The sequence below is a fragment of the Saccostrea cucullata genome, unplaced genomic scaffold (assembly GCF_032062105.1).
Source record: "Saccostrea cucullata isolate Sc308-1 unplaced genomic scaffold, CSIRO_AGI_Scuc_v1 ctg10931, whole genome shotgun sequence".
In the NCBI taxonomy this organism is placed as follows: domain Eukaryota; kingdom Metazoa; phylum Mollusca; class Bivalvia; order Ostreida; family Ostreidae; genus Saccostrea; species Saccostrea cuccullata.
In genome coordinates, this window is record NW_026923308.1 from 8,775 (window position 1) to 21,076 (window position 12,302).

The 12,302-nt window shown below is 34.2% G+C and overlaps 1 protein-coding gene across 1 annotated transcript; it reads right to left on the bottom strand.

The window, feature by feature from the left end:
- Nucleotides 1-3,738: 3,738 nt before the first annotated feature.
- Nucleotides 3,739-4,884, bottom strand: LOC134263709 (uncharacterized). Its single transcript, XM_062746090.1, has one exon. It carries the CDS (start codon nt 4,806-4,808, stop codon nt 3,912-3,914), a length of 897 nt encoding a protein of 298 aa, XP_062602074.1. The 5' UTR covers nt 4,809-4,884; the 3' UTR covers nt 3,739-3,911.
- Between the last annotated feature and the right edge of the window lie 7,418 nt (nt 4,885-12,302).

Genomic DNA, 12,302 nt, shown 5'->3' on the forward strand with positions numbered 1-12,302 from the left:
TTAGCCTGGAGGCACCTGCTACATTTTTCACTGGGTCAAATATTTACATCCTTTACTATTTTAATTTTGGTTTCAAAAATAAAATATCAATTTTGATTTAGATATCCTGATTTAACAAATATTATAAAATTAGATAATAAAAAATACAAAAAATATTTTTTTTCTATAATATCTACATACAAGAAACAAAATTTGAATTTAAAAAAAAACTGTGAAGAAAATAATGCATTCCATACTTCCGGAATATGTCATTAATTGTGCATGTTGTGCAAATATAATATTTTAAGAGGCAAATTACACATGTATGTTGATGCCCAGGGGTCAAACGCATGTACACAATCAAACTTCCGCTTGGAGTGCTAAAACTGGCAAAAGGCTCTAACTCTATACCTGATAACTTGGGGAGTCCATCACCTTCGCGAGTCTTGAAAAATCTGTGAATGCAGAAAAAGGACCAGGGGCAAGACCTCACTTATCAATGCTTACATGGTAAAAACATATAATTAGTATTAAAATGTTCCCTCCCCAACCCGTGATACATTATCATTTATAAGGTCGCCCTTAAAAAAAAATAATCCTCGTGCTTTTCTTAATTATTTATATTGATCATATACAAATTTAAATTGTAAAATTCAATTTAGTGTATGGAAAAATACTATAGTGCCTATCGCTAAAAGTGATCTTTTAGGGCTATACAAGGAAGAATACATGTACCTATCGCTAAAAATTGATCTTTTACGGTATAAGGTTGGAATGACAATCTTGCAATCAATTCTGATTCTGTATAACGAGGAAGGAAATCTGAATCTGCTAGCAAAATTAAACTGACAAATTTGGAATGCAATGAAATTCGTCTACATGTATTTTCATTTCCGAAGCTTAACTTCAGAGCATTCAAATATAGTGTTCCAAAATAATTTTTTCATCTCAGATTTACAAATGTTCAGTGTATATTTGCATCTGATCCTTTTAACTCAGAGTGTCATAATAAAGAAAAACTTTTTAAAAAACTTTTACTTTTCAGTCTTCTGTCTTCATTTGTTCATATTTATTTTACGTAGAAAATATATAAAAGGGGAATTTATTGTTATGTCGTAAATTTAGCATTTACTGTCACCTAGAAAATAAAGTTAAAATTGAGAAAATTGATAATTTATAAACTTTAGTTATTTTGTATGCTGCAAAAAGCATCAAAATTTGCATTGAATGTTCATTTACTATTCCTCTCCAATACATATGTAATTTGAAACCTTTAACCGAAAGAGACTTGTTTACTTTTCTTTTAAAATTACTCAAACTCAAGTAACTTAAAGGTAAGTACAAACCTTTTTAAAGAAATAAAACAGACAGATATGTATAAAAATTGTAAAATATAGTATACAACTCTAAGTATTACGAATCGTAACCATGGTAACCAATCTGGAAAAAATATGCTATCATATTGGATATTGCATTTCGATCGATAGTATCCCTTTTTTGGTGGACAAATACTTAAATAATTAATGAATTCTATATTTTATTTCCCGTTAAGTATTATGTTGAAAAACAGAGTTACAAATTGTATTTTGACATTTTCAGGGACATCTCAAACAAGCATTTAAATCCATTCACATCATACAGTGTACATGTACCATTTAAAAAGCAATGTTTGTTTATTACATGAACTCTCTTGCATGAGAGGTTAAATTCTGTGAAGTGGGAAGGGGTTCCTAGGAATTTTACGTTATTCAAATTCCTGTCCCTCCTCTTTGAAAGTAAAGATAAAATAATTTGCCTGCTTAAATTCCAATTCTTTTTTTTTTTTTCAATATCTCTTAATTACTTTTTCCTTGCCTTGCTTCTGAACCCCCAACCCCCACCCAACCTTCCTTCCGTCTCTGTGTAATGATCGGACACGATTTATATCTGAAAATATAACCCGATAGTTAGGAACGAAACTGTATAATCAAAGAACTTAAGTTCCGTAACATGATAAAGCTTATAACTTGTATGATTAGAATGCATGTATATTGTTTCACTGACGATTTCTATTAAAACAACACATATCCACACTACAATGTGTTATTTTCTTTCTCGGTTTAGCACATTTTGAGTTTTCTGATCAAGTTTTTGCACTACTTGGGATTGAATCACAGAGGAAAGTACAATGTTCACCCCCTTTGGATTGAATCACAATTGAATAGGAACCAGAAGTCTCTGGTGAGACCGAAGCTCTACTGGTTTTGATCTTTTACGAAACTTCAAAGAAGATAAAAGTATGACTTTGAATAGAAACTATGAAACAGCAATAAAAAGAATAGTGATCTGATCATTGGTTTACTTTCTTTTTGCGGCAAGATTTATTGTGGCCTTTTGCAAAATTTTTTTTTTTAAATTCTGCTTTTGATACCAATGGCAGTTCTGTTCATAAAACAGAATATTTATCTCGGTATAACGATCGCGCACGCCAAGTTACTATAGTATATCAAAATCAGACCAAAACTTTGGGAAAAGTGGCATTTTGAAAGTATTTTACAGAAATGTCTATTCTACATTGTAGCAGCCATGGAAAAAACCGATTATGAGAGTCTTAGTTACTATCTACCGTTCAAAAGTTATGGCCAAAGTAAAAGTTTGGAATTTTTGTGTAACATTGTGTCAAACTAAAAGGTCAAGGTCAAAAGATTAAATTTGGTGGTACCTAATTTTTTTTTTTTTTTTGGGGGGGGGGGGGGGGAGAGACGACTGACGGACACGACAAAGACTAGATACACTGTACCCCCGAATCTTCGATTGCATATACGGGGGCATAAAAATAACCTTGTTTACAACTTGTATTATTTTGGCCAGGCAATTCTTGAGGAGTAAATTTCCCAAGATTTCCACTGTATCTTTCAATTTAAACGCACTCATGTGCTCTTCTGTGTGAAATAATCTTCATTTAGGGCTGAATGTGACAGCGGCACCAGCTATAAAAGTGATGGAAACCAATTCTCTCTCAAAATGACCAAGGGTAAAAATTAGTTCGTCCAGGGACAAGAAAGTTTATTAAGGACAGACGAGACGTTCCTCAATACTAGATAATTTTTCTTAAGACTTTGTCATTGAACAAATACTACTTTAACATGTTTACTCACAAAAAATTGAGGTACCTTATCAGGCATTTGTGCGAGATACCAGATGATGTTATTTCTTAATTATATAATCCTTCAGGGGAAAAAAAGTTTGCCAAAATCAAATTTTAAGTGTTTCAACTTTTCAAAAACAACTAGAAACAGGTTTAGAAATCAGAAAGTGACTAATTTTTTTAATGATTATTATTATTTTTCTTACATTATGAAGATATACAAAACAGAAATTTGGGGAACGTATCGTCTGACCTTAAATACGAAGTGTGAAGAAATATTTAAAGAACAATCCCATGCATGCCAAAAATTATTTAAATACTAGGGCAAACGTGTTTGAAATAATTCAATTTTTTAATAAAAATATTGAGGGTGGTGTAATCAACATGCATGCTAGCAATTAATTTTTGTGAAAAAAAAATACAGCTATCACCCATTTGATCATCTTCGCTAGCCAAGGGTTTCCGATCCGAAATCTACTAGATTTCGGATAGGAAACCCTTGGCTAGCGAAGATGCCATTTGATGTGTATGTATTCCAAGAAAGATAATTATGCAGTAATCTTTCATCAAATTTTGTATTTTATTTTTCTCCCACAGAGAAATGCATGCAACAAAAGATACTCTGTAAAAAATAAATAACAAAGGATTTATTGTTATGTTTGTTCATGAATTGAGCATTCTGTTTGGTTCTACATATATAAAAAATACATATCATAATTTTGAACAACAAAGAAAACCTAATAATACTGAAAGGGTTTTGGTCCATACAGCACTTTATAAAACAAATTCTCTCTCTCTCTCTCTCTCATGAGTTTTGTCTTACAACATCTTTGAGACATAGATATCCTAAATAAAACCATGGATTTCCTGATCCTTTTGGAATGTACAACTGAAGTTCTATATTAGGCTTCAAAGCTTCCCTGCCTTTTTTACTGTACATAGAATACAACACTTGCTGGTCAGAATTCATTAATTTTTGGTCAAGAAAGTACAACACTGCTTTATGGTATAATTTTTCAAAGTCTAGAATTAGTTTTTCACTTCCGACAAACATACCGCCCCCGACCCAAACAATATTGTGTCTAAATATACTAAAAGGGTCTATATTCATTGAAAGGTCATTGACCCGGTTTACAGCTAATTTCTTGGGGTCAAAACCCGGTGGAATGTTCAATTCAAAAAACACTTTTCTATTTGAAATGTCTCTAAAATATCCTATATCCAGCCAAACGTAATAAGGAGCACGGAATATTTGTTTTTGCACTGCTTTGGCAACTACGGCATATTTGGCATGTTGGGCCGCGGCATATCCTGGATTCACTGTATTGGGATAGTGTTTCGGATAACCAGGTTGGCTATAGACAGCTTTTATTTGGTCTACAAGTTGAAAAGGCCATATCTCTGTACGATTTACTAAATATATTGCTGTAGTATTCATACGATCAGCTCTTAATTTTTCCATTAACTCTTTGAATTCTTTGGAGTCCGTGTACACCACCAGTGGATTGACAAGATATTTAAAGGAGGTGGCCCAAGAAAAGTAGGTGTTCGTCGAGAAATGCAGTTTGCCCGTTGAACCTTTTTGAAATGTCCCAAGATTCCAATACGCTGTGACAACTGTGAGATTTGACGTGTATTCTATCGGCTTTACTTTCTCTGTCACATAATTTTGTGAAAAATTCATAACCGATTTGAGATTCATTGAGGAAACTATTCTTTTCAAAACGTTGGACTCGTTCCATGCCTAAATAGAATAAAAATGATGTTAGTTAATACTTAATATTAAAATCATGCATTAATGAAACTGTAGCTGCAATCTACAACCAGTATAAAGAGAAACCCTTTATCTTTAACAAATTTCACAATTTAATACTACCCACCCCCATTCCCTCCCTTCGTTCCTTTGGCACCAAGGCGATAATTTTTTCGAAATTGAATCGGTCTACGATGTACAAAAGAGGCAAGTTAATTGGTTACTTTAAAACGATTTTTCCGTAAATCTTTATTTCAAACGCACTCTTTCCCATGAATTAAATGCATTAGACTGAACATCTCAGGACTGTGGCCTCATAATCAAGACGTAGGCAAAAAATTATCCTCTATATAGGGTATTTGCATCAATTTTACTTTAAAATCGGCAAATTACAGGTATGTAATGATGTTTTGTGCTTTGAATTTGCATAATGAGAGCCTTTACTGTTGTTTAGATGACCATTTTTAAGGAAATGTATGTATACTAAGTGTCATTTTGTAAAACATTGAATCCCTCAAAGTATCCACTTTCAAGGTTGTTTTTACCTATATGTTTACACAATGTCGCAGCTATTGCAGGTAATATTACATAACCCGCGTATTTTTTTTTGCAACAGCTGTGCACAACATTCATTCCGGTACTAACAACCAAAGAAAGACATTTTATTGTTTAAATAATATATTTAAATCTACATATCATTTTCTTTATTTTTTATGAAGACCATTGCCGTTAATCTGCCCATAAACGACACTGTAAAAGAAAGCCATCTGCATAGATTTCTTAACCCATGGCTGTTCCATCAGTTAAGCATACAATAAATTGTACTTCTATAATACAATATTTAGCATGTTTAATGTTTGTTTTTTTTTACCATAGAGATGAAAATATAAATAATATGTCTTTGTTTGTTAATACGGAAATTAACGTCGCAGCTATTGCAGAAAAATTACATAACCCGCGAAACAGCTGCGACAGCAAAAGCGCACTAACAGTCAAAGAAAGCATTTTACTGTTTAGATTACATGTGTAAAACTTATAGATCTAATGCAAATCTTACTGTGTGTGTCGGCCCTTCAAAATACAACATATAAATGTATATATGTTGCTTACAAATCACTTTGAACAATCTTGTTTCCTTAGATCACCTGCACTCTTGAAAAATTGCTTCAATGGGCAACATACCATTATCTTTCTTTGGTACTTTTAATGTAAATCAACGAATGGAATTCAAATGGCAATGTTTTAAAGATATATATGGCATATTTATTGATAAGTTCGGATAACTAAAATTAAAAAGATCTTTCTTTTTATTTATTACTTTAAAGAAAAATAGGACTTTTCCTAGTCAGTCACGTTTCACAGATATTAAAATTTTAAAAAGATAATAATCGATTTATTTACTGTCTCCACATTTAGATAACAGACAGATTAAAATTCAATTCAATTATAGAAACGTGAGGTTAATCAAGTTAAAAATTGGTAAAAAAAAATATATATATTTAATATGTATCTAATCTCAATCTCGTATAAGTATTTTTTTTAGCTTAAGAAATACGTATGACATGTCAAACATTGCAATATTCGATCTTTTTCATTTGGTATATAACTTTCATTTGTATTCTATAATTTTCCATTTAGTATGGAAGGGAATTACCGCCAAAAGTCTATGTATCTTGCTTTTATTCTTATTCTGCCTACTTCTTTATGCTTTGTTATTATTGTAATTATATGTCACTTTATTGTTTTCATATTCGTCTTAATTACATTTCACTTTGACTTTTATCATTCTTCATTTTGTCTTTACTTCTATGTTGCTTTATTCTTGTAAATTCATTCTACTTTCTTTTAAACTTAAACAGTTTCTTTAATAAATTATTAGCATTATTTCTACCACGAATATCAATTCAATCACGCTAACAATGAAGCATATTCAATGAAGACGAATGGAAGTTGTCAAACCGTCAAAATTTAGTGCCGCATTATAACGCTAGGTGGCGTGGTGTTCGCTACGAGTGTTGGTAAATCTAGGTAAGCAAACCCTGGTCGGGTTATCTGAGATTCTTCAATACGCCTTAATACTTTATCAATCGAACTTCTGAAGGCCGAATCCGATCTCCCGATCCAATGATGGAAACTCCATATTTATTTTCTCTTGGCACACAGGAAAAGCGGCTTCTTTTTTTCATACATAACCGGCGCGGATCCAGAAATTTTTCTAGGGGGGGGGGGTCCACCCAGTCAAAAAAAATTCCAATCCCAGAAATTTCTTGACAAGCAAAAAAAAAAAACCTTACTCGCCAAAACGTGAAAAACCTATTTCGTGGGGGGTGGGTGGGGTGGGGGGGGTGGGGGGGTAGTCTATGACTTCTATTGCCTCAAATCTTTCACTTTTCATACCCATTTCCCAAATATTCGTGTTCACCAGAGGGGTCCGCGTTTTCCAGGGGGGGGGGGGGGTCCAAGGTGACTTTTTTCTTGCTTTAGTATATACATTTTTTAACCGTGTAAATTCCAGGGGGGGTCCTGACCCCCCGGACCCCCCCCCCCCTCTAGATCCGCGCATGCATAACTTTATACTATACTAAATATGTTCATTTAAAGGCCGACCCACTTTTTGTAAGAGTAAGGGTCAAATAAGTAAATGTAGTACATGTACGTATAGTTGGAAGAAAATTTAAATTTGATTCTATAGAAGAATTTGAATCTAACTCAAAACCCACCCCGCCCCCGAAATAGGATTTCATTGGCGTCGGAAGTTAATTGAAAGTTGGAGGGGGAGGGGAGTAAGTGTAAGAATTTTTTTAGACCTTCAAAAAAAACCTGACAAGCAAAAAAAAAATGTTCATTTTTCAAACACAAAAAACCTATTTCGTGAAAAGGGGTGGGGATGGGGGTGGGTTGAAGGTTCGAACTCCAGTGCCAAAGTATTTATTTTCCAAATACCACCACTTTCCCCATTTTAAACCTTTACTGCATCGTGCCCATGGAAAGTGAGGGGGGCTAAACCTACGCATGAATGTTCAATGTCTATACTAAGTCTATCTTTGGAAAGAAGTGGGGGCAAAGCCCCGCCCCTCCCCGGTTCCGACGCCTATGTATTTTCAAGTTTGGACAATTTCCTGGGGTTTATTTTGCGCTTGTCAAGTTGTTTTCAACCGAGTAGCTTGAATATTTATTCTCTTGTTGCCCCCCTCCCCACTTTCAAAAACGATGCTACGTCACTGTTCTCTCGCCTGAAAAATATAACTCTACTAAATTTATTAGTTGGATAATTGAATTACAGTATAATTGTTATAAAAAATGTTAAATATTTTGATACTAGTTAACCCATAAAAATTGGGTTGTTTTTCTGCTGATGCGCGTAATTCTAGGGATAGGGCTTTGCAAAGGAGTGAGGAGCGTTATGGGTAGGCAGGCGCGGATCCAGAATTTTTTTCCAGGGGGGGGGCAACCAAGTAAAAAAAATCCTATCCCAGAAATTTCTTGACAAGCATAAAAAGAAGAAAAAACCTAAACTCGCTCAAACGTCAAAATTCAATTTCGTAGGGGGGGTTAACTTTTTTTTCCTTGTTTTAGTAACCTTGTTAATTCCAGGGGGTCCTAACCCCCCCCCCCCCCCGATCCGCGCATGGAAGGCGAAGTCTGAACCAGATTACATGCACCCAGGCATTCTAGAAACACCCTGGTCTTTTTTTCTGAGTTAATATTTTATATTAAATTAGCACTTTTCAATTAAGAAAGAAATATCTTTAGTATGCATCGTGTTTGTCATCAACCAGGAGAGCTAAAAAAATCTTAAAACTCAAAAATTCTATTTGACGGTGGTGAAACGGGAGGGGAGGTCGTCAACTTTTTTCAGTAATAAATTTTACTCATATGCCCCTAAGTACATGACTTTTAATATATAAATTGACTTTTAGTACTGCAACAGAAAGTGTAAGGGATAAGGGATGAGGGGCAACAAGCCTTTCGCTGAACTTTTCCAGTAGTAAAAAGTTACGTTTAGGAAAATGTTTCGTGGCCACCCTCTCCTCTACCGATGGAACTTACCCCATAGGAGGTCGTCCACCCGGAAGTCAGTCATATATATTGAGACTTTGGTGGTGTGATTGTACATTGTATAATTTCCTTTTCGAGAATTTTTCACTCAAATGGAGAAGCCACCTCTTGCCGGTGGAGAGCTGCAAATTTGTCTTATATACTCGGCACTTATAGCCATTGAGCAGTGAGGGATCTTTTTTCGTGCCAGCACCTTCTGTGACACGGGACCTCGGATAATAAGGTCTAGATCTCATCCGAAGGACCGAGCTCCACATCCTATAGTGGGATTCGAACCCACGACGTATTGGTCGACTCCTTACTACTGTACTTCGTGATTCTATATAGAACAGACGCCGTAACCACAGTGCCACGCGGGCGACTGCATCCAAAGGGGGGGGGGGGGGGAGAAAGAGACATTATCCATATGTACTCGTGGTTAAAATGATTTAATTATAAAACACTATTAAAATGATATTATTTAAATATTTATTCATGTAGAACCAGGCATCTATATACTTGTATATAGGTCCCTGATAGAACGGATAAATTTTCTTCTAAAACTGTTAGTATATATAAACATTGTTTTACGATTAAAAAAAAACTATTCGGGGAAGGGGTTGCTAGGAATGGGGGCGAATTGCTATATATAGCGAGATTTCCCACGGAAGACTAGCTATATATTGAAACTTCCCCGGGGGAAGTCCCATTGTATAGTCTTTCGAAGGAAGCACCACTATGTAGTCAGTCTTCCAGGGGAAATCTTACCATCTAGTGAGACTTCCGAGGGAATGGCATGTATCGGGTACATACCTGGACTTATAACAAACATCAGTCTTTTAAAAAATTCAAGTTTGATTAATAAAGTATTAAGGCAGAAAATTGAAAAAAAAAAACTCGAATAACCCCGGCACGGGTTTGCTTACCTAATTTTACCAACACTCTTAGCGAACACCCCTGCCACCTAGCGTTATAATGCGGCACTAAATTCGGACAACTTGTGTTCGTCTTCATTGAATACATGTATGCTTCATTGTTTGCGTGATTGAGTTAACGTTCGTAATAGTTATAATCATTTAAGAAACTGTATCAATTTAAAAGAAAGTAAAATGAATTTACAAGAATAAAGCAACATAGAAGTAAGGGCAAAATGAAAAAGGATAAAAGTCAAAGTGAAATGTAATAAAGACGAATATGAAAACAATAAAGTGACATATAATTACAATAATAACAAAGCATAAAGAAGTAGGCAGAATAAGAATAAAAGCAAGATACATAGACTTTTGGCGGTAATTCCCTTCCATAATTTAGATTGTAGAATTTTTCATATACAAAAATTATTGTATAGATTTTAGTTTTAATTTATATTTTATGATTTTCCATTTGTATTGTTTAATATTTCTGCTGGTCGGAGATTTACGGAGACAGCCGAGCGCCTGGTTGAACGAGACTATATCAATCGCAACTTCTCGGGCCTTTCCGACTATAGCGGAAAAACGACCTCGAATGTATATGGTAGACGCCATGACAACCCTCTCTTTTTCACGATCACTGAAATAAATGCATGGACACCTTTTATCTGTGGAATATGGAGTTTAACTTTATTCAATGTAATGATATTACCTAAAATATACTATAGAAGGGACATCTAACACCGTCTATCATACATTTGACTAAACAGGAAATGTATAAATTTTTAACATCCGGCGATGTTAATACATTCGAGGTTGTTTTTTTCCGATCTCCGACGGAAAGACCCGAGATGATGCGATTGGAGACTATATGTGAGTCGCTGCCTCATCAAGAAACAATCGCAACTTCTCGGGCCTTTCCGGCTAGCGGTCCGACCTCTGACGGAAAGATCCGAGATGATGCGATTGCATCAAGAAACTGCTTAGAGTAATCGTATCAACTCGCACTTTTCCGCAGCGAGCGATGGAAAAAGAATGACGTGATCCGATTATTGCGCGATATTTTCAAAAGAGATAAAGGAGCTGGGTATTCGATGGATTCAAATTAACAAATCAGACATCCTTTTCAATAAAAAGTGACAATTTTAAAGCGTGTTCAAAATACTTAACTAAATAAAGTAAAAAAAAAAGTTTCTACAATGTCTTTAGCTGAAGCATAATAAGGTGAGGACTGACCTTTAAAAAGTCAAATCTGACCAAGATTGAAACTGCTCTAGATGTGGTATAAATAAGAGTATTAATCATGGTTATTACCTCTCTCACCCAATAATTGTGAATTCTATACTGCCATTCTAAGTTATTACCTGTGCTGTAACTTAAGTCTATATATATCAAATTGGTATCTATGTAAATGCATGTTCATGGGCGTGATTCTGAAAGTTGGTTTGATGTCCCCACAAAATTAATTAAAATCGTGCTCTGCTTTGATACTATACCGTGAACATTTATGCATTAAATACAGGGGGCGGGGTGTGGTGAACATATTGGACCCAAAATAAAAACAACTAAACTGTTTTTTTCATCTAGCAAAGATATTGATGCAATGTTTGTTCTAAACAAACATTTCCAAACACCAAAATCAAAATAGCACTAGCTAGTTAATATGATACAAATAAACACAGATACTTTTTATCTATTTTTGGGGGGGGGGAGGGGGGGCGTGTTGAGTGTAAAAAAAAAATAAAATGTCGAAACAAGTTTCCAAAACTTTTTACTAGTATTATATACTCAATCTTCAATTAATTGTTTTCTCAATTGTCTAAACTCTAAAGATTTATTCTGGCACATATAATGTTACTTGTGAACTACAAATATGCTACAAATGTCAATCCATCAGTATAAGAAGTCTGACATTTGCCGACTTTATTGATTCAAGGCAAAAACAAGAAATTCAGCAGACGACACCCATTAATTATGTTGTGTGTTGATGAAAACAACAGGGGTGAAGGTTGTGTGGATGTGGTGTATGTACATGTACATACTAACTACACTATTTTCTTGTTTTAAAAAAATTAAATTGGCTACGTAGTAAAAGTATTGAAGAATAAATAAACTATTGTATAAATATAGAGTTCTATTGGGACTAATCTAAAAATATACCAGGAATAATTTTCATCAGGAAATTATTTTATTTAAAAAAAAAAAAGAAGAAGAAATTCAAACTCGATCATTACTGTATAAACTCAAGGGATAGAGGTTCAGCTCTCCGTTTTCTCAATTTGAATAAAATCTACAACCCCATGCACCTCTCTCTTTCTCTCTCTCAATTTAATTTTTTACCTAATGATATAAAAACTGTATCATAACTACCTTTAAAATTTATTTAAGAAAATTAAAAAAAAATTGCATGACATTACTAATAATAATTTTGCTTAGCATGGTCATTTATTAAAAAGGAGTAAATACATTATTCAGATAAGGTCATTCTGGAAAG

Bases quoted from the DNA above. Each gene is read 5' to 3' on its own strand.
- LOC134263709 (XM_062746090.1), bottom strand. From the start codon at position 4,808: ATGAATCTCAAATCGGTTATGAATTTTTCACAAAATTATGTGACAGAG.